This window comes from Chaetodon trifascialis, chromosome 17 (genome assembly GCF_039877785.1).
Source record: "Chaetodon trifascialis isolate fChaTrf1 chromosome 17, fChaTrf1.hap1, whole genome shotgun sequence".
NCBI lineage: Eukaryota > Metazoa > Chordata > Actinopteri > Chaetodontiformes > Chaetodontidae > Chaetodon > Chaetodon trifascialis.
In genome coordinates this window covers 6,219,329-6,242,761 of record NC_092072.1, presented here as the reverse complement: position 1 = coordinate 6,242,761, position 23,433 = coordinate 6,219,329, and the positions used below count along the sequence as shown (strand labels likewise).

The 23,433-nt window shown below is 46.0% G+C and overlaps 1 protein-coding gene across 2 annotated transcripts in view; it reads right to left on the bottom strand.

Annotated features, from left to right (window-relative positions):
- The window catches only part of LOC139345414 (ephrin type-A receptor 7), a 147,559-nt gene that overhangs the window by 19,816 nt on the left and 104,310 nt on the right, over nucleotides 1-23,433 (bottom strand). For both annotated transcript variants that reach the window (XM_070983967.1, XM_070983968.1), the window contains exons 6-8: nucleotides 10,577-10,701; nucleotides 7,622-7,922; nucleotides 5,889-5,997 (exon numbers count right to left, since the gene is read on the bottom strand). In XM_070983967.1, the coding sequence (XP_070840068.1) occupies nucleotides 5,889-5,997; nucleotides 7,622-7,922; nucleotides 10,577-10,701 (535 nt within the window). The remainder of the gene's footprint in view (nucleotides 1-5,888; nucleotides 5,998-7,621; nucleotides 7,923-10,576; nucleotides 10,702-23,433) is intronic.

Genomic DNA, 23,433 nt, shown 5'->3' with positions numbered 1-23,433 from the left:
TTAAGAATCATGAACAGGTCCATGCTTCAAAATACAGTAATGATTTATTCATTTGTGGTTGTGACTAATAACTGGAAGCACATTTCCAAATTGGATACAGAGCTCTATTTAATGGCATTTAAAACAGAAGATGTCTGTGTCTGGTGGTAGGGGGGCTTTCTGAGACATGAAAGCACTGATCTGTAGAAGACACAAAGGAAAGTCCACTACAGAGCCGGGGACCTTTTCTCTCGACCTCCCCTCCTCTCCCCCGTCTCATTTTTCCCCCTTCGAAGCCCACTTTCTGCCACGGTGTCGCCAGGAGTCAATGGCCCTATGAAATGACCCTCCGCCTTAATTCCCGCTTCTTCCTCTCATCTTGATCTCTGCGTCTCCCGCTCGGGATAACTTGTTTCTCACTCTCAAGGCACAGACACACACACACACACACACACACACACACACACACACACACACACACACACACACACACACACACACACACACACACTCTGAATCACGAGGCACACACATGCACGCTGATGTGGCCAGTGGAGGGTAAACAATCCCTGCACTGACCAGCCGAGCCTGGGCTGCTTCTCGGAGAATGTCTGGGCAATGTCCTGGAACTCTGGTTCTATCAAACTCTGTCAGGCACCAATGGACTCTGTGTGTGTGTGTGAGAAAGAGAGAGAGAGTGTGTGTGTGTGTGTGTGTGTGTGTGTGTATTTTCCTCCATTATTATTCTCCACATTATTCCTACTGAGAGTTGTGAATAATTTTCCATGTACGTCACAGTAATGAGGCATGACTCGTACAAAGGACACTGACGGAGAGGAGAAAAAAGAAGCACTGCTAACTGTGCAGCAGCGTGTAACACGACGGCCATTATTAGACACCTGTAGCACCAGAAGTGCAACTGCATGGCTCTTTAACGAGACACAACACAGCATGAAGGACAACACAGAATAAAAATACACTGGAAAGCTGCTCTGGATGTTTTCGCTGGTGTTTCACTTGACCTTTCACCTGAAGAGCCCATCAGTCAAGCTGTCAGTGTCATACAAAAGTTGGGTCAAAATTTGTCTAATTATGAATAGTTCAGTGAGCAGAAGATGGGCTGAGCTCCAAAAGTCATAAAGTTAAAGAAGAAACATTCTCTTCAACATTTTAAGCAACATTAGAGCATTATTTTTGTTTTGTACAATTTGAGAGGGAACAAAAGGAAAGGAGTGCCATACAAAAGTTTGGGCGCGCCAAGAGGTTTGAGCTCTCAGATAATACCAAGGTCCCTGACTTTAATTAGCTCGTTAGGGCTATGGCTTGTTTGCAATCATTGTCAGGAAAGGCCAAGTGAAGCAAATTTCAGAGCTTTTCAAGTACTGACTCCTCAAATCTCGTCCCAACAGTCAGCGGCCATGCGCTCCTCTAAGCAGCTGCCCAGAACTCGGAAAGTTGAAATAATTGCTGCCCACAAAGCAGGAGAAGGCTTTGAGAAGACAGCAAAGCATTTTCATGTGGCCGTTTCCTCGGTTCATAATGTAATTAAGAAATGACAGTTAACGGGAACAGTGGAGGTCAAGTTGAGGTCTGGAAGACTGAGAAAACCTTCAGAGAGAACTGCTCGTTGGATTGCTAGAAAGACAAATCAAACCCTCATTTGACTGCAGAAGACCTTCATGAAGCTTTAGCAGACTCTAATGTGCTGAAATATGAGCTTCATGGAAGAGTCATCAGAAGAAAACCTTTGCATCCTCACCACAAAATTCAGCATCAGACGTTTGCAAAGGCACATCTAAACACACCTGGTGCACGTTGGAAACCAGTCCTGTGGACTGATGAAGCTAAAATAGAACTGTTTGGCTGCACTGAGCAAAGGTATGTTCATGAAAAGAACACCTCTCCAACTGTGAAGCATGGCGGTGGATCGATCCAGCTTTGAGCCTGCTTGCAGCACGGGGAATGTTTCGCTGGTGGAGGGAAGAATGGGATCAATTAAATAGCAGCAAATTCTGCAAGCAAACATCACACCGTCTGTAAAGAAGCTGAAGATAAAAAGAGGACGGTTTCTACAACAGGATAATGATCCTGAACACACCACAAAATCCACAACTGACAACCTCAAGAGGGCCAAGCTGAAGGTTTTGCAGTGGCCCTCACAGTCCCCTGACCGAAACGTGATCGAAAATCTGTGGAAAGACCTCAAAAAAGCAGTTCATGTAAGATGGCCTAAGAGTCTCACAGAAATAGAAGCCTTTTGAAAGGAAAACTGGGCAAAAATCCCCCCAAACAAGAGCTGAACGACTCTTAGCTGGCTACACAAAGCCTTTACAAGCTGTGATACTTGCCAAAGGGGGTATTACTAAGTACTGACCATGCAGGGAGCCCAAACCTTTGCTTCAGGCTTTTTTCCTTTTATGTTATTTTGAAACTGTAAAAGATGGAAATCCAAAAGTAATCTTCTTAAAATATTGAAGAATGTGTCTTTAACTTAATGCTGTTTGGAAATCAGGTCCTCTTTTACTCACTTAGCTATTCTTAGTAAGAGAAACTTTGCCCAAGAGTACTCGAACCTTTTCATGTCACAGGGAAGATAAGACTGTGCCTTGTTGTCATACCTCAACAACTTTCACCTCATCAACTGTCACAAGTTTAAAACCCAAGCATGAAATCACCAAACAAGATGAGAAGTCAGCACAGCAGCCCGGAGGCACCAGTTGACGAGGCAAATCTGGAAAACTAGTACTTCTCTGAAACATCACCCGGCTAAAACTACTGAGAGGACAGCGGTGCATTCTGGTGCAGTGTGGTGAGTCCACGCATGCAGTACATCCCTTTACACTGAGAACAATATGCCAGTAAGCCGCTGGTGTGTTTCAGACTACAGGGAGAAAACAGCTCAAAAGACGGCAGAGGCGGCACACACCTTAGATTAAAAGATCAGGTGGGTTTCCATAAATGTGCACGCATGCCTTAAACGTGTGTGCCTGTATCCATGCCTTCATGTGTGTGCAGCGGGACTCATTTGCATGTGTCCGTGTGAGCAGGCAGATCGATGTAACGGAGACCCTCCAGCCGTGGCCGGGGGCTGGCTGTCTTTGCGAACACGAGAGCATGGTAATTGAGGCATCAAGCCATTCCCTCTTTGTCTCTATGCAAAACATGAAGAGCAAGTTAATGGTCCAGCGGCGATGAACAATGGAGACCACTTGCAGTGAATGCAGTGATGGGAATAAAGGAGAGAAAGATAAGCGTTATTATTCAGCGCTGGGCTGTGCACGAGGGGATGACGCTGCCTTCCCTCAAAGCAACAATGTATTTAAATGCGTATATGTGTGCGCACTGAGAGTTGGCACATTTTTGCATATTCTGTGTTTTTCTACTGCGGCGCTGTTGCCTTCACACTGTATGTGTGAGTCTGTGTGTACGTCTATTCCCATATATTCCTTTATGGATGTTTGACTGACAGCAGCAGTTTGTATGGGGCTGCTGTGAGTGAATAGAACCCATTTCTACACCCGGCTGACTCCATCATTGCACTGTTTTGTGCGTATCTCGAATTGGTCTGGTGGTTTCCATATCACAGTCCCTCTTTAGACAGGTAGGTGTACCCGTGGAAAAGGCACTTTATGAGGCTGAGAGGTGGCACAGACGTGCAACCCAGATTCCAAAAAAGTTGGGGCGCTCTGTGAAACATAAACGCAACTGAAAACAGCACAAAAGCCATATATTTAATGCTCATCAGCTTCATTGATTTTTGTAAATATCTGCTTATTCTGAATTTGGTGCATTGGTAACAGGTGATAGTGTCATGATTGGGTTTGAAAGAGGCATCCTGGAAAGGCTCAGTCGTTCACAAGTGAGGATGGAGCGAGGGATTTTACTAGATGGGCTCAGGAACGCTTCGTAAAACCGCAGTCAGTAAACAAAGCTCTTTTGTAAATGGCTGCTTTACGTTTTTGTTAACATTTTTTACAGCGTCCCAACTTCCCGAACTATGCAAACAAATGCTGCTGCAATGTATCTGAAAATCTCCCTGGACAGATATCAATTGAATGGCAGCCAAATGAATTGAAACAACAACAACAAAAAAAACAGTTTTCTGGCCATGTGTGTAACTGTGTGGGAGTGGATATGTGCTCCCTGCTCATGTGCTTGCATGTGTGATGGAGTGTACGGTGTAAAGTGTGCGAGGGTGTGCGTTTGTGCGTGGGCGTGCGTGAGGCGAGCTGGCAGAATATAGAATTGGTCAGGAGTCAAAGAGTAAAGTGGTTGGAACGGCAAGCAGAAATGCACCCTGCCCACCCCCACCCCCACCGACCACCCCCCACCCCCACCTCTTTTCTGCTCTGCTGAATAAAACATGCACATTTATGCTCAGTACAATAAACAAGACAATAAAACATACATTAAAATGCCTGAGATGACACAGAATAACAGTAATGAATTCAAACTGGGAATCTATAGAGTAGGTGGTTGACTGAGTGTTGACTGAAACTGTTATACATACGATGATTCAACCGCTGTAACGGACTGTTAATCAGTCAAGGGGCTCAAGTCTGGTTTTGCGATTGGTTGCTAGTCATTTACATTTGCCTGGATACAACCAATCACTGACTGGTAAGTTAACTCCAAACGCAAAATTTTGCTTGGCTGTTTGGTGCAAATGATCACTCTTAAAATGGCATTTCAAGAGTATCTAGTGTTCGGATCGTGATGTATTTCCTGGTGAAACAGGATAGGTTGGCGGGACACTGGGAGGACGGAGACTTGCAGCGAATCAGAGTTGGATGCTAGCCTCCATTCAAGCGGAGGGGTAGTATCCGTCAGAGAAACAGAGCCCATCGTTTGCTCTTCGTCGTCTTGCCAGTGGGCCCATTAAGGCGGTATTTGGTTAAAAGGTTTGAGGTGGCGAACACCCAAAGACACATCAGTGTACCATCCTGTGGCAAGCTTACTAACTAATGAATCTCAGCTCAGTGCCGCTAAAAGTGAGCACATTAGGATTTTGATACGTGTGGCTGCTCAACACCTCATCAAAAATCATTTCACGTGGTCAGGGTGGATCTTTAACCTGTCCCACTTTACTGGCTTTTCTTTTTGTTTTTAAGCCACGCTATCAAAACATGTAACCTAATTTTGCTCTGGTCATCACAACTCATGCACTTCAGTCTAAAACTGACCCAGACTTTGGGCTGATGTGCACCGGGCGGCCACTTCAAAGTATAGAAATAAAGAAATAAAGCTTCTTACACTGATTGCTGAATGGCCTCTTCCTGCTACCACGAAAAATCAGGTCACAGTAGTGGTGGAGGAAGTCACCGTGGTCGCCCTCAACTCCAAGTTAAATACTTGAATTGACCTTTTTTTTGAAAATGTAGTGAAACAATGGACTGTCCATTTTTATTCTAAAAAGCATGAAAGACTTTTGATCTCTCTAGAAACTGCTGGCCTGAGTAAACTACGTTTCAGGTGTTATGCAAGCGACACCGCTTTAACCTCCCTCTCATCTCTTTGCCTTTTTTAATGAGACAGCGAAGAACTATGAAAAAATAAAAATGATCAAAGAAGTTTCTGACCCTGCCAGCGTTTCCCTGACACAGACAGCGCCATTATCAAACCGACTTCTTTATGTCGCATATTAAACGATGAGTGTCACCGCTTATCGAGCCATTCTCTCGCTGCACAGTCCTTCCGAAGAGGGACTCCTCCTACCACTGGATTACTGTAATCTGGATTATGATGGAGTGGCGTGTGACAGAAGACTCGAATATGTGATTGAGTCTTTGATTGTTTGCACACATGTGCATGTCAGCGTGCTTGTATGACATGCTGAGGGTATTAAAAAGGAAGTGTAGAGCGGATGGTGAATTAATTAATGGCGTGCGTGTCTGCATATACATATCTACCTCCTCCAGATCAGCAGCCCGACCCCCATGGAGAGCAGCATGATCAGGGCGGCCACGGACACGACCACGATGATCACCACCGGGCTCTGTTCGCTGGACGCCAGTGCCACTGGAAATGACAAAACACACTCTTTACACACATGAAGAAAACGCGTGTGCAGGCGCGTTTATGCTCCGCACACACTCATCATCTCCCCATAACAACACCGTTTAACACACCCGCATGCATTGCACATATATTCAATTACTGGATATTAACAGAACAAGGGCAGGAGATGAGAGCTAATAATAACGCAATGACCTTAAAGGCCGAATTAATTTAATAAGAAGTTGGTTAGAGTGCAGGGTAAACTGACGTTTTCCTATTTTAGAAAGCCACGACCTCCTCGACATTATTAACACTCTCACTTGACCCTCCAATACTGCACTCTTTGAAAAGCGCTAACTCTCTTTCTGCCTCACTAAACAGGAATAAAAGGACGCCTCGTGTTTGTGTACGCACAATATGCTTTTTGTAGTAAAAATGATGGTAGAAGTAAACCAGAACTACAGTCAGAGACAAAACAGTCTTGTCTTAAGGTCCATTTAGCAGCTGTTCTGGAGCCTTCAATCACAATGGTCACATGGTCTTCATCAGCAGATGGAGTCAGTAACAGAACTGAGCAATCGTTCAATTTAAAGGCTTCTCGTCCATGCTGATTTAAAAGTTGAGGCTCTGAGTTATTGACCTCATAAACTCTTGTGCAGTTATTATAAGAATCATTCAGTCGGCTGCAGTTTGGAAGAATGAATTCAGAAGCTGAACAGATCTGCAGACGTTCTTCTCGTCCTGGGACAGAGCAGAGCACGCAGGAGTCAACTTCACAACACTGAACACTAATCTTCAGCAAGAAAATGCATTCAAATGTGCACAAGCTTGTAAAGTTCCCCCTCTTTGAACTGTAGCTGTGCAGCCGCCAACTCTTCCTGTTTGCTTACCATCAATCTACAATTAGCTATACTTGCCTGAAGCACTGCTGACTTGAAAGATAAATGTCATAATCTTGGTCTAAAATCGTTATGCGCGCCTGCGTTTCGCACACGGCCACTAGAGGCTGCTGCGTGGCTGCCTTGTGAGATCTCGGGTTATTTGACACTTGATCCAGCCCGAGGCAAATGAAGGAAACTGAATATGCATCGTCCAGAAAAGTTAGCACTCAACCGCTGGAAGACCTCTCACCCTACAGCAAAACTAAGACCCCATCCGCTTCAAAATAAATAAATAATCGCTCGGCAGAGCTGGTCTCTGGCCAACTGTGGAGGATAGAGCGGGGCAGCTCTCGGGTGTCTTCAGCTGTATAAACGGCGTGAAGCAGCTCAGGCTACGAAAAGCTCAACAAATCCCTGTCCTGGAACTAGAAAGGTTTCAAAACAAAGAATTCATGAGAAGCACAAGGCATGAAATACACACAGAGTCCCAACCAGACCCCGAGGTGGCACGAGGGACACGGTATCAACTCGCACAAAGAGGAACCATTTCACAGCTTACTGCTAAAATCTCGAATCTTCACACATAATCTGAGACACAGTCACATCCCCTTCTCGGTCTCTCTCGCTCCAGCAGCACACTTCATTGTGTGGGCTGGCCAGGTGCCTGCACAAACCCCCTACCCCAATCTGCCTGCCGGTGCTCAGAGGAGGGAGCGAGGAGAAAGTGAGGAGAAGAGGGGAGGAGGCGTAAAACGGGTACTCACACTCGCCAAGTGTCTGCAGCTCCAGGGGAGCGCTGTACGCTCCGTAGTCGATGGGCGGTGGAGAGGAGGAAGACGAGGAGGAGGACGATGAAGAAGAGGAAGAAGAAGAAGAAGAGGAGGATGAAGGGGAGGAAGCAGAGGACGAGGAGGATGAGAGAGGGGAGGAGGACAGGGAGGAGGAGGGGGCCGGCGTGGAGAACGGGCGGATGAGGAAGACGTATGTGGTGCCAGGTTTGAGGTTGTTGACACTGATCCGTGTGGCGGCGGTCTTCACAGTCGAATAGCTCTGATCCTTTTGTTCCTGCGGAGGCAGAGAGCGAAAGTGAGAGACAGACAAAACAAAGACGGCGAAGCAGGAGGAGAAGGAGAGGAAAGAGTGAGACGAGTAGGTGGAATCCATTTGCGAGACGCCTTGTTCATTTCCAAGGCGCAGTTTGTGATGCTGGGGGACGCGGCGGGCGAGACAATTTAGTAACCAAATCAAAGGCTCCGGTAATGTTTCCTTTATGGAGGGAGAGGAACGGGTCCCAAAGTTTCAGTCAGACAGTGTGCGAGGCCTCGCTGAGGAGTTAAATGCGCCAATAAAGAAGCATCACTGCCGTAACGGTAACAAAAGCACAACTCGATTCCTGAGAGGCCTTTAGAAAAACAAACCCAAGCATCGGTTTCTCTCTGTGAGAGTGACTCACACCTTGCAAAAGTGGGCACAATGAGGGCAGCGAGTGGGTGACACACATTAGCATAATTAGTCCACTTGTCATCTGATATGTTTGTTTTTGCACGTTCGCCGCAAACCGTCTCCCGTCTCTGTATCTTTGCGTGTCACGCCTCTGCATGGCAATAAGACGGCTAAAAGTGAGGATGAGCTTGTGTAACAGCTTTGATGATAAATCCGATTTACGTGCGACGGAAAAATGAGGTAAATCAAGCACGTGAGTTTTTGAGTGGGATGCTCCTCGCGTGCGGTAATGAGGATTTGGAACAGCATGCGTGATCTTTGCTGCTTTTCTTATGGATGTCCGAGCAAGGCGAGAAGAGGGAATAAAGAAAGCAGAAAGTCAGAGAAGACAGACACAGACAGGGTGAAATAAAGAGATTAACTGAGAATGGCAGCCGGCGCACAATGAGTGACTCCTGTGGAGAGAGCTAATACAGTATGTGACATGGAGAAGAGAACAGAGGAGGGTGGAGAGGAAAAGACGGGTGGGAGAAAAATAACCGAGTCAGAGATGACACTTTGTAATATCAAGTTATGAATAACCAGTGATTTAATCATTATTTGTCATTACCAGTGTTAGTCATTATTATCAGCGACAATGTGTTGTTTGCTAAGCTCCAGATTAAATTAAATACCTCATACATTACAGCGTTATCGAATGATTTGGTGAAAACCAGCGAGCGCTGCGTGGGCCCGTACTGTACAGCTGATAACAAAAAGGACTTCGTACACAGTCGAAGCAAAAAGCCATATGTTTTACTCCAATGGGCTCTTTGCTGCAGCCTAGATGCCTTTTCATTTCGTGGCCTGTCAACTATCTTCCCGTCTCAATTTCAGTTATTCTCCACCTTTCCCTTACACTCCCACAATTCATCTGCTTCGCTCACAAAGCGCCTTCATTCATTTCTTTCTATTACTGTGCTCTCACAAGCATCTTTCCACCAAGTCCTCTTCCCCTCATCTGTCCCTAATACCCTCTCTAACCTTTTCTCTGCTCTGGTTATCACGCCGGCATCTCGGCTGTATCCCGCCTGTCATCTCTTCCCGTCGCCCCGAGTCTCTCCTTGCCCATCCCCGCTGCAGACCCTCCCCTCTTTTTCTTTCTTTCCAAAGATGTGGGAGTCGAGCAGCGAGGAGCAAGGGCTTTATTAAATATGGTGAAGCATAGAGAAGAGAAGGAGGTGTGAAAATGGGTGAGAGTGTGTCAGAGCCAAACACAAAGGCCTGGCGTTGCCAGAAAATGCAGCGTATGAAAATGGAGAGGCGTGAGCGTGACAGCTGTGGTTTACGTGCATGACAGATTTACTGTGAAGACTATGACTGTTGACGGGGCGGCCGCAATCTGACTAAGTGTTCTGTTAAATGAGCGTGATAGGGCCGATGAAATTACAGTGGTTATCCATAAAAGCGAAAGAAAATGTGGCAGTAATATGGACACAGGCTTCTGCATAATTGGCCCTTGAAATGCACTGAAAAATACAGGATTTTTGAACATGTGTCAACAGTTAGCAGTTCAACACAACATTTAATCTTACAGGCAACAGATTGCTGAGCTGACTGAGTGGTAAGTTTGTGTTATCCTTAAATATTTCATTTCATTTCATCATTCATCGTGAAGAAAAAGCACCAAAGATGAAGATTTCGGTGTCAAGTCCTGGATTCTGAAGTTATTTGAGGGATTGAACAAAGTTAAATGATTATATATTGGCTGTTAACTGTTTGGCTTTTTTACACAAACGTGTAACATTAAGGAAAAAGTGTGATTAAAGGAGCATTCCATCAATTTTTACGCATGAAGTTCAGTTTATTTGTAAGGGAGAGTACTAAAAAAAGAAGTACTAATACGCTATATGGGTTTAGCCTTAACAGTCTGCCAGCATTCAGGAGGCAGTCTGATAAAAGACACTATTGAGCCGCATTATTGGAAACGTAGGAAGCAGCACTGTTGGAGTCTGACCCCCCACAGTCAGATCTCGGGCCTCTGCTTAAGATCCCTCAGTTTTTGCTATTAGTATTAGTTTCCCTGTTTACCTCAAACACATCTTAGGCATTTCTTTAAGTTCTGGTTGCTTCTTCTTACTCAAGAACAAACATGACGAATCATCTTTAACTGTGATTTACTAGTCATGGTGAACAGTAAGTGGAGGTGCACATATGAAACTCTTGATTAGTGATGTGGAGAACAGAAAAACAGCCGCGACAGCCAGGTGATGGTGCAGAGGAACAGTGGATTTTACCTTCTCGTAGTACTTGACTTCATATTCGGTGCGGCTGCTGTTCGGGTAGGAGGGCTCCCTCCACACCAGGGTTATGCTCTTCTGCTCGATCTTCTCTGCTCGCAGCTCGCTGATCAGCGATGGAGCTACGAAGAGCGAGAAAAGGGAGGAGGGGAAGAAGAGGGATGAGTTCGGGGATTCCAGCCTCATTCAATATGAATGCACTAGCTTGAAGAGTTTACTCAAGGACATCAGAAAGAGTCTTTACTCTCTTGTATTTCCAGTTTTTACACAAAGCTGGACTCTGCAGGCAAAGGTCAAGGCAGGAATACAGTGAGTTCGCTCACAGGCTGGACGAGCACTGATATATCTATACACTGTCTCCCCTCTACTGCAGAGAGCGGAAGAAATATGGATCGTGAAGGACACACTGGAGAGAAAGAGGACAGAAGTCGGGAGGAGAGAGGTTACAGATGAATTATTGACGCTGAGACAGAGCAGACAACTTCATTGTAGTCCACGGGTGGACAAACTGCGCATGTTTCTTCGTATGTGTGTGTGTGTGTGTGTGGCATTGAAAAAGTGCCTGGGATGCAACACGGGGACTGGCAATAGATCAATACAGATATGGATCGACTGACAACTCTGTATCGACACCAGACTAACGGATGGAGACGCTCTTAATCCGAGCTCCCCGTTTCCTCCCCGAGCCTCTCAATTAAACAGACCTCAGAACTTTTTCGGAGTCAATCCTGGAGACGCTCGGCGAAAACGATCCTGACAGATATTTCATCTCGCATTGATCACGATAGAGAACAAAAACAGAAGATGAATTATCCAGACAGAGCTTTTCCAAATTTAGACGCAGTGTGTAATGGCGCCAGCTCGCTAAGCAAACAATTTCATTACTGAGGAAAGACCAGTTCTTTTGTTTCTCTGTCAACAAATGACAGGCGGCACATAGTATGATAATCAGCAAGCACCACCGACTCCTGCTTAAGTGCTAATTATTCCATGTATAATGAAGTAGCAAAGTGGGCTGTCACTCAGAAATATCAGAAAAATAAAGGGCTGCAGTTAGCGTAGTCAAAAGGCCATTATGTTTGGGAGGAGCTGTGCCATTAAGGCCATTAGGGTTAGCGTTAGCAGGGGAGGGTACGAGGTGTTCGCTGTCATCTTTTTTATACTGATGATGATTATTGCTGTTTTTCACTTATTTAAACACCACCCCTCCTCAGAAAGAGGTGATCCCCAGGATGCTCTATGGCACAGACCTCCCTTTCCTTATTTTTCTTGCAGTTTCTCATCTGTTTTTCTTTCATCCTGTCACCGACCTTTGGCCACCCGTTCAGCTCTTTCCTCGGTGGGAGCAGACAGACTAACGCGTGCGTTCTGCCTGTCGATCACACACGAGCAAAACTATGTGAACGCACAAAACACTCCACACGTTCACAGTCAGGACTCCATCACTTTGGAGGACATTACATTGACTTATATTCACTTCTCAGAGACTGTGTTTGCATGATCTTTTATCACTTTTAATAATATGTACATAGATATATACGTGTGTGTACTCCTGTGTGTGCGTCTTATTACTGCGCCTATTTCTTTAATCAATCCAGTATTTTATGATGTTGTTTATTTATTTATAGTCTACCATTAATTATTACATGCATATCTTCCTGACAACAAACAGTTATTTTATCATACTCTTGTGAAAATCCTGGGGCTGAAAACGTCTTTTTAAACTGTATCCTAGAAGGGGAGCAGGGTTTTAACTCAGTCACATTATATTCTCGCTGCCCTACCTGCACCTTGGACAACCCCTTAAATAAATACAGCAGTCCTACCTGATGGTTCATCGCCTTATTTCACCTCATTTAATTGTATTTTATCTTACTTATTTTATTCTTTTATTCAACGGAAGGTTCATGAACCTCTTTTAACTGTCATTTGATTTTATTATAAACGGCCTTTTAACAAGACTGTCTTTCCCCCTTTTGTTTCCCCTGAGCCACTGACCCCTGAACCTAACCTTAACCCAAGTCTTCACCCTAAAATGTAATGATTTACGATTTGTCCCCAAAAGGAAGCCGAATCCCCACAATGTGACTGCGTAAACAGATTTATGTCCCCACAACTGAGTCATTAACAGACACATAGAGCATCTGTGCAGCTCTTCCACTCAAACAGCAGGATATTACAGTCATTTTAGGTGGCGGATCAAAGACACTCCCGGTCTGTCTGTATCTCTCTCTCACTGTCCATCTCCATCTGTGTGTTTTTGATGTCTCTGAAAGACAGGTATTTATCCATTATTCATGATAACCTGTGTGTGTGAATGCTGGTATCACAGAGGTAAGATGGGTGTGTGTCTGTGTGCCCCCCCCCCAGGAGTGCTGAATCTGTCAATAAACTGTACGTCCGCTGAATCAAGCTGAATAGAAGAGAATTTGATCCTGCTTTTCTTTTCATTATAAACTGTAGAGATACGATTTCAGAATGATAAAGGGGAATTGAGCGAGCAGGTTGACACTCCAACATCTTTTTCAAAATAATAATAAATCTGATGGATTCGGTGTTATTGAACCGTCTCTATTCAGGCTCTGATTGAGACAAACACTCAGCAGGAACATTCAAAGTGTTCGGAAAATTTCAATCCTGCCAATTAATGGCATTTTAAAACAAGGCACAGATATCCCCACATAGTGTGAACGGATGGTAAGCGACAGACATATAGACTACATCAGGCGGTACAGCAGAGGGTGGGTGTAGCAGGAGCGGGAAAGATGCTAATGAACAGTTTACAAGAACGTAAATAAACACTGGGAGAGAAATGATTCTTTATCTCTACAGGCATTTATTCTAAGAGGAAATAGGCTGTAGCCTCGCTCATTATAAAAGGAGGGAAATAAATAAATAAAAGTGCACAGCTGAGATGGGCAGGTGGCAAAGGACAAACACTACAGGAAGTGAGAAAAAGAAAGGGAGCTGGTAGTTAGACGCCAGTTAAGAGTGAAATTAAGTGCTAACAGACACCGTCTCCTTCCTCTAAGTCCCTGCCACCCAAGACAAACTCCGTGTCAACCTGCTCTCCCCATCTACAACTGCAGGCTATTGTTTGCTATTCCTTCCTTGTGTGCTGAATTATGCATAGCGCTGCTGCCTGCCTCCACACCCCGATCACACAGCTCAATCTGACACATAAAAAGCAGGTGTGCACGAGTTCTCCGTCGACACGCGCGTCGCAGTCACCTGCGGGCTCAGATGGAGAAGCGATACGCCGGCCAAGGCGGCGTTCCCGCCCGTGCGGCTGAAAGGGAGGTGCTCGAACTTCTGTGGCAGACAAACTAGGACTGTCCGAACTGCTTCCAAAGCCCTGAGGCATCCGCTATGAACGACGGCACATAGGAGCGTATATGAAGCAACATGTACGCAACACATATGATCAGACTTTCATGTTGAAATGGAAGTGACCTGAGGCTTAAAAACCTTCCCTCGTAGCTTCTAAAAACATATTTTATTGTGAATTCTCAAGGAATCTTGAGAAATGTTCGCTCTTTTAGGGACCGTCAACTCCACAATTCCATTTTTTTGTCCATTTCTTACAGCACTTGCCTTCTAACGCTCCAAATTTCCATAATATTTGTGTATCTATGGGAGATTTGGACACTTCTCTTGGAAATATGGAGCTGCTATGTAGATATAATAATTTCCAAGACACACACAAACACACACACACACACACACATTCAGCTGCTCATGCAAATATAAGTGCAGATACTGTACGCCCACCACAGCACACACACACACACACACACACACACACACACACACACACGAGTATATGGCAGCAAATGGTGGGTGGTGTCGGGCTTGGCGCTGTATTTGAGAGGAGGAAATCGATGCCGTCTCGAATGGACTGCACACACACAAACACACAGAAAAACACACACAATTGCACAATGATTTTCACAAGTAATATAGAGGAGGTGATGGCCTTGTGGGCAATAAGCCTCTCCAGCTCTGCTGCGGAAGTACACGGCAGACGTTTTCAAAGCCTCATCACCCTGCAGAAATCACGTCAGACACACCGATGGGCACTCGTCACAAAGATATACAGCCTCTGATAAGACCCGGCTTTGCTGTACACATACCAATCACTGATACAGATAATGGTCTACGCACTTCCAAGGGACGCTATGATGAGAGCGAGAAGAGTGAGGCATGAGGACGTATAATAGACAGAGTTTGGCACAAAATGGCAAACAGGCAGCGCACAGCTGTTCCTCTCAGCGATGAAACGTCCAGAGGCGGCGAGGACAAGCTGGGCCGGGCATCATTTAGGATTTATGGATTCTGATTGTTGTTGAATTTGAACTGGGAGTACGTTTCTACACCCTCGAGCCATTTGTCACAAACTCACAGCCAGGCAGCGAAGCGCGAGTTGTGGTTCGAGAAATCAAAATATGTAGAAATCAACACAAACTGCTTTCATTTTCAGCTGCTGTAAAAGATGTCAGAGATGTCAAGATTCTTTCTGGTTAAAGGAAAAATATTTTTTTTATCCTACCATGCATGCATTAAATATTTGTTAACTTTTACTTTGGATGCACAGTTAGCTGATTATCTTTAATCATGATCACTGCTGGGACCTTCCACAAGTCCACAGAAAAGATCCTGGCGGGAAAACGCTCCTCTTCTGAAACATGGAGGACGGAGCAAATCCACGTTTCATATCCGATGTTACAGACACACGCCCTGTGGAGCTCTCAGGTTACAGAATATTATAAAGGCAAGACAAAACTGATAGAAAGGCAGGATTTAGAGGAAAAGGTGCAATTACAAATCTGTCTGCTCCTTCAGCGGCGCGGTTCATTCATCAACTCATCGATACGCAGCACAGCCAGGCTGCTGATATTTCAGGCCATAGATTCTAACGTGCACAAACCTCAGTCAGATAAAGGATCAATGCGTCAGGCAGACTAGTCTGACATGTTCAATTAAATAACCCCTCTGCCCTGCACTCCCTCTGCTACTGGAGGCTGGAGAGGGGGGGTGGCGGGTTAATGAGGGGGATGCATTTTGGTCATTTTGCTAATGAGGATGGCATCCCCCCCTCAAATCGCCTGCTGCGTTACACTCTGAATGCCTCAATTATGTCAGACGGGCTTCTCCCATTGTTGTGTTCCTGCGGTGACGTCATTTTATCCTTTCAGGTTCAGTATTGTAAACAGTGTGCACATGCACTGGTGCACGCACAAGCAGCAATATAGACAGAAGCACAGGCGGTCCTAACTTTTCACGAATCAAAAAGCATGTTTCTAACCAAATCCAACCCACTCCTGCAGACACCGGGGTTTACGTGGCAGGCTCTACACTCAGGTCTCTATGGCAGGTAGATGTATGAATAGACTTTGGCACAAAATGGCAGCCGCTGCTGTAGGCTCTTGCATCCATGTGCACAGAGGCAGCTGAGGTGCAACTGGCATCTGTGTGTCGTTATCAAAGGAGACAGGCAGAGGAGCTGCTCTCCCCAGGGGCGACGGCACAAGCACGGCTGAACATCTCGCAGTCATTCTTACTTTCCTCCTCTTTCTCTTCCTCCTCTTTCTCTTCCTCCTCCCTCTCTCTCTCTCTCTCTCTCTCTCTCTCTCTCTCACACCGTCTCTCCATCTCCTTATCGCTCCCATTTCCCCAGCACAGCTCCGTCTCCATCTCTGTTCTCGGGGGAATCCGCTGCTCCCCGCAGGCCTGTTTGTGCCTCTGCTGAGATGACATCCATCTTGTCAGGAGGGGGTTTCATTGTTCTACTTCTCGCAACTTTTACGCTCCTGTGTGCCCACGCATATTAAAGAGCGAGTGACTGCGTGCGTGTTAGCATCGTAGCGAGCGAAGCTACAAGTCTCAGGCAGGACTGATCGAGAGAGCTGCATCTGTCAGGCCTGTTCATGTTCAAAGGGTTAATGGGAAGCAAGAGCGTCGTTCCCTCTGGGCACAGCACCACTGGCTTCTACCTGGGGTTAAACTGTGCAGCGATTTATGTGACTGACAGCAGAGGAGTGGGAACATTACTTTCTTTTGCTTCAGCTCTCCCTGGGGCTTTTCATACTGCCACAAGCATTTCCGTCAGTGGTTCCAAAATCCCAGAGGAGTCTGCATTTGCAAATGCGTTTCTTTAATAAAGTCATCAAAGTTTCAGACGGCCAGGTTGCTGTGTGGTTCATCCAGTATTTTCCCTGCCTTTAACTTTACCGTAGCGTTCATCTGCAAGCTAAACTTTTTGTCAGTGTGAAACTGTATCAGACAATGAAGAATGTTTGACTCAGATTTTAACTATTCAAATATCCTGCCGACAGACACTCGACTATCTGAATGCACGGAGAAAAAGTGTAGCACCCTTAAAGCAATGCATTGTGTACTGATTCAATTAAAAGTAAGTAGCCAGAGGAGGTTTTCAGCAGCTCTTTGCTATTAAAAAAAAAAAAAGGTGAGACATTGCTGAATTACTTCTAGCTGTTGCAATGAGGTCGCTGACAATTCGGCAACACTGCTTCTGCAGAGTTAAACCACATCCAACAACATTCAAAAGCATGAAATATCATAATAATTATGTGGGCAGCAAAACAAGGACACATTTTTATAGCTTTAAAGCGTCCTCTTTAAAGCTTTCAAGGCTTTCAAGGCTTTCAAGTAGAGCTTTTATAATATTTTTGTATAAACACACACATATCTAACTGAAGTAAGTGGGCACATGGCATCTTTAAATAATTTAAATTCATTATTCACTACTTTGAATGAATGAAGACAACTCCGCGCTATTCTTACGATGTCTTTATTCTAAAGCTCACCAGGTGGTTGCGCAGTATGTGCACGCCTGTGGATGCGTCCTAATCTAATGGTGCTGTATGTAAGAGCAGCTCCCCCTGCCCAAGTCTCACTATCTTGCAGCGGGTCTTGCTGCTTTAATGTGTGGCTATCAGCCTGCCCCAGCAGTGGAGCGCTATCTGGCAACCTGTCCGCGCTCACCTCTCAGTCTAATCTGCCCTATCAGCATCCAAACACCTGGACGCCTCATCCCCAATACGCATAGACACAATTATCCTGCGCTGCTCCAAATAACCAAAGTAGGAGCGTACTGTAAGAAAGAGCAACAGTAGGAAGAGGAAAATGATATTATTATGGATCCTGCCTCAAAGGCGAGGTGTGCAGATGCAGTCAGAAACAGGTATTATCTGCGGTTATTACCATTCGTATCAGCACAGGAAGAAAAGGGGAGGGGAGGTGTTTAGAGGGAGTCTTGCCTAACATTAACACACACACACACACACACACACACACACACACACACACACACACACACACACACACACACACACACACACACACACATTTGGATATTTTTGTCTGAGAGGAGGAGGAATGGCTCGGGGAAGACACCTGGATAGGGCACATTTTCGGCTAAACTACAAGATTATATGTTGCAGGGACCTGATCTACCATGGTGTGTGTGTGTGTGTGTGTGTGTGTGTGTGTGTCTGAATGCATGTGTTTGTGTGAGGGAGAGTCTCGGTGATGGAATGATTAAATGTGTCAGTCAGCAGGTGGGTGGGCGAGAGAAAGACCTGAACAGCGATCGAACGAGCAAGCGGAACAAAGGCTGCCTCGCTGCATGATGCATTCAAAAGGCCCTTTTAACATAATCCAGCTGTGCAAAAACACCAGGTTCTGAATATAATCTTACAATGGAGAAACATCTGCACATACATGCAATGAAAGACTGATAATAGTTTGCCATTAGTGATCTGTCTGGGCAGAAAATAAAGCATGAAGACCTGCTGTATGTCAAAAACCCCCTATTACCTGTTGGCTCAGCCTTTACAGAGCTTAGAAAACTGTCAAATCTGGCATCCCACACCCCCACCAGGGGGGAGCGGCTGGGGCCGACTTGCTTAAACTGCTCTTGACAGCTGCACACCGACTGATTCTGAACACTCTTCGGGCCCAGTGTGCGTTAGCCTAAAGGCAGAGGCGAGGTCTGATCACGACACGTCCATCAAGCCAGACAGGCTCAGCCCGGAGCCTCAAACAAATAAAAACATGGGCCACACACACGCCGAGTGGCTGACCCAAGCCTGCTGCAGGAGACTGGCTGAGAAGGCGAAGGAAGCTCTATCTGCCCCGACAGACTCGCAGGGGAGTGAATGCATGCACACATACGCTCACATCTCCGCGTCCTCTTTCCTTCACGGCTGACACAGAATGACGTGACAGAAACTGCAGAGCTGGAGGAAGTGTTCAGTCAGTAAATTTAAGAAGGAACACTGCAAAATCTCCTTCAATGAAAGTGTCACTTAGTAAAAATAGAAGCACTCAGAATTCATTTTGTTATTTGTAACAATGAAAGACATTTTTTGAGGTAAACATATATTCTGTATGTCATGTCTTAATTTGTAAACTAGTAAATAAAGCTGGCAGAGTAAGGAGTAAAAATAAGTAATATTTGCCTGAAATACTTCGACTGGCATGGAAATACATGCACAAGTGAGTATAATTATCTTAAATTTGTGCTTGAGTACAGCACTTGAGTAAATGTGCTTAGTCACACTCGACCAGCAGGAGAGGGAGCGAGGGACAGCAGGGACAGACCTGCATCATTTAGATTTTTGTTTTAATGTGTTTAAGATGTTGGGAAAAAGAATAAATACACACAGGCTTGAACAAAAAGTCGGTGGCATGGTGGAACAAGTGGTAACACTGTCGCCTCACAGCTAGAAGGTCCCGGTTTGAATCCCGCTGTGGGCGCTGGGGGCGTGTCCTCCACCATGCCTTCAGTGCCTGCTCGAGGAAAAAGGGCCTTTCTGTGTGGAGTTTGCATGTTCTCCCCGTGTTCACCTGGGGCATCCTCCTTAAAAAAAACCCTACTAAAAACATGCAAGAGGTCCAATGGTGACAAAGGAAACTGGGTCCCTGGGCGCCGGCCAGATGGCAGCCCACCGCTCCTGGTCTGCCGTGGAGGAAGGATGGACCAGGATGGGTTAAAAGCGGAAGACAAATTTCACCAATTTGCATGGCGTGTTTAGCATGTCTGTAAAATGTGACAAATAAAGGGGATTGTCCCCTGATTCTTCTTCTTCTTCTTCGATATTTTCTGAAAATGCAGTAGAAGAGACTCGGTCCCCCGTCCCTCCGCAGGGGGTCGGGGACGCGCTGCGACCTCATCGAACATAAGTGTGAACGCAATTGTGTTTTCAGTCCACATATTACCGAACTGTCACCATCACCTCTGCTCTGACCGCATGGCTGAGCGCGTACGTGCGCCTCTTCCGGATAACACCGGAGGCACTTTTCTGCAAGTAAAATCAAGTTTGACGGCGCGTACGCAGGTTTGACACCCAATCTTTATCCGTAAAGGTCGCCGTCGCTGCCTTCTCTGGCCTGTCTTGACTGCGTTCCCGCATCCAGATCGTCCTCTGGACTGTGGTGGCACAGAGCGATCGGATCTCAACGTGGACACTGGAGACGCAAGTTCATAGCAGGTGTAACTATCGAGACACAAGCTGGACATGAGACGCATTTAATGCCAGGCAGAGATGGTTTGTGCGCGTGTGTGTGTGTGTGTGTGTGTGTGTGCGCGCAGCGTTGGTCTGATGACTTGAACTGTCTGTTACCCACGTACTCTTGTGTCAGAGCACGCTGTCATTCACACAGACAGCTGCATCTCTAGATAACTTTCTCTCTCTCTGGCACAGCAGGGTGCCACCAACCTCCCCTCCCCTGCAGCAGCAAAACCCACCCAGAAAAAAAAAACAAAAACAAAGAGGGAACGCACAAACACCCCTGAGCTCTCTCAACAGCCGCACGAGGAAGAGCTCACAAGGTATTAGACGGGGAAAATGAGAGAGGAGAATGATTTTGAACTTTTCTTTCTAGTCTCAATGAGAGTTTGTGTTTTTCTCTCACCTGTTTCTCTCCCCTCCTGAAGGGGGGGGGCTTGACAACAGACGTGCATCACAGACAGCCCTCAAGCCGCGGATAATGCTTAGATTACGAGGATAACATTGCGTGTGAGTGTCATCAACTGTCACCAAGCTTTGTTTTTGTTCCTGAGCGAACATTAAAATTCCCCAAACAACAAGAAACAGCCTGTGAAATCCACGTACAGAGAACACATACTAAAGACCCCGAGAGTGCCTCTTCATAGACTCCAATTATAAGCCAAGCGGTAGGCAATTAAAATTCCCATCACAGAGTGAAAAAGCATCTTAAGTGGCTGGGCTATAGTCCTGAAAAGTAGCTTGATGACTCTATTCATTTGGTGCCTGCTGAAGCCTCACCTTCCCATCACTTCTAATTAAGGAGGCAAAAAGGATCCAAACGCCTCCATGCAGAGGGCTGGAGGCGGGGATGAGGGGAGCGACGGTGGAGAGGTGTGAAGGCGGGAAAAAAAAAAGAAGAGGCTATTGGAAACTAAATGACAAAGAAGCAGAGGAGCGCTCGTTCAGTGGAAGGAAAACAAACAAACAAACAAAACATTAGTTGGCACTTTTCTTCTGTCGGGATGATGCAGGGGAGGCGCGAGGCCAAATTAATTCAGGTTCAAGCTCATAAATATTCAGACCTTCAAAGTGAAACGTGGACTCAGAAGCCGGAGCTCTTTGACAGTCATGACAGGTGCTGCATCAGGAGGGTCAGAGACAACGCCGTCGCTCCGTCTAGACTCCTCTTATTTTCCTTCCATCATTCAAACATCAGACGTTCAGGAAGTGACACACCAGCCTGTGGTACAAGTACTCAACCTGAGTATTTCCAATTTAATCTACTTTAATACTTCACAACAATTCACATCTCCCTTAATACAATAACATAAAGACTTTCTGCAGAATGAGCAGTAGTTTATTACTTTTGAGGACATTTAGTCTTTGCAGTACTGTTACTGGGGTGCAGTAATGGAGGATTTCCACATTGTGCTTCTGGTACTTTCACTGAAGTAAACGATGTGTGAACTTCTTCCACCGTTGACACCACGACTCTACCGCCTTCCCTCCGATTTCTGCTTCACTTGACATCCTCTGCTGCTCGTCTCACTGCTCCTCGCTTGCTCCTAGTCGTCTTTCACTCTTCTATGTTCCTCCTTTTCATCTCTAGACCTTATTGTCCTCCTCTCATCTCCTGACTTGTATCTACACACTTGTAAATGTACTCCTTGAGCAGTTTTTTTTCCCGCACGTACTTGTTTATAGCACCAAACAGTTCAGGCAGAGAAAGTTTCGACTGTTTTTGAGGAAATGCATGCACTCTTGCTTTCGCTCTTCGCCCCATTCCTCCTTCCCCCTGCACCCAGAAGACATCCCATCACAATACCACACCGCTCACCTCTCCCCATCCCTCCACTTCTATATTCATCCCACTCTCCTCTCCTCTCTTTATGCGGCCATCTCTCAGGCCCATGTAACTCTGCGGGGACCGACCATCTAAAGCCTGGCCAGTAATCCTCTCAGGATATTGAAATGCCAAACCCTCCTCCTCCTCCCTGACCCGCACCTCCACCCCATCTCTCCAGCCTTCCTGCATCCCTCTCTTCTTCCCTGCCTCAGCTAAAGCGCTTTGGATGTACCACTGGGGGCCAAGACATTCCACCCAAGTGTGTTTTGATCGCGCGCGCGCACACACACACACACACACACACACACACACACACACACACACACACACACACACACACACACACACACACACACACACACACACACACACACACACACACACACACACACACACACACACACACAAACACTGAACAATGCCGAGGCAGGATGTCATTACTGCATCCCTTTTTTGCACATACACAAATCAGGCATGGAGCAGTGCACAGGGCGTATGGCATGCGAGCACAAAGCACACACATGAAAATGTGTGTATGGCCTGGTGCACACAGAGTGCGCGCGCACACACACACACACACACACACACACACACACACACACACACACACACACACACACACACACACACACACACACATATATACGTCCCTAATCCACAGCTGGATAAGGGGCCCCATGAGCCCTGGGCAAAACTGATCCCCCATTTACACAGGCCATGCCCCATCTCCTCACGCAACCCCAGTCATGTCCCTATCCCCCCGCTCTCCGCTTTATCCATCCATCCATCCTTGACACACCATGCAAAACTCCCCTCTTCCCCTTGGCGGCCTGGAGACTCCTGATAAAACCCAATTTCTGGGAGAAATCCACTCCTCCACTGTGCATGTGCAAGAATCCGTTTCCAGGAGATGCTTTAAAGAATTCAATTTGTATTTGGTTTTAAAGTCACTAGATTCAAAATGCTGTGTGGATGCTTTTTCATGCACTAAAAAAGAAAATCTTAGCATATGCATAAATGTAAATTGTGCCTGTATGTGTGTGGTTGGCTTTTTTTTCTAACACCCGTTAGCACCTTCTCTCCCAATCTCAGACCATGCCCTTAAATCCTCAGGCTTTCTTGGCCCGCAGCTGCCAGCTAAACTACACCACCCGCTGCTAACAAGCTTACCGTGCCCAGAAAAACAAATATGGTACAGTGGGAGAGGACAGGGAAAAGAGTTGCAGAGAGGGCGGAGAGAGAAGCAGAGAGGTGAGGAGGGAGAGGGCAGCGGTGATTATGTCAAGACAGGAGGCCAGAGAAGGAGAAGATAGCGGAAAGAGTGGTTGCGGATGGAGAGGCAGGAGGAGGTGGGAGAGAAATTACCATCTAAGAATAGTGAGTTTATGGGAGGAGCAGGAAAGGATAAGGTAGGGGAAATGAGGAAGGAAATAGAGGGTAAAAAAAAGGAGAGATGGAGATACAGAGGGGAGGAGGAGGGAAAAAAAGCATAA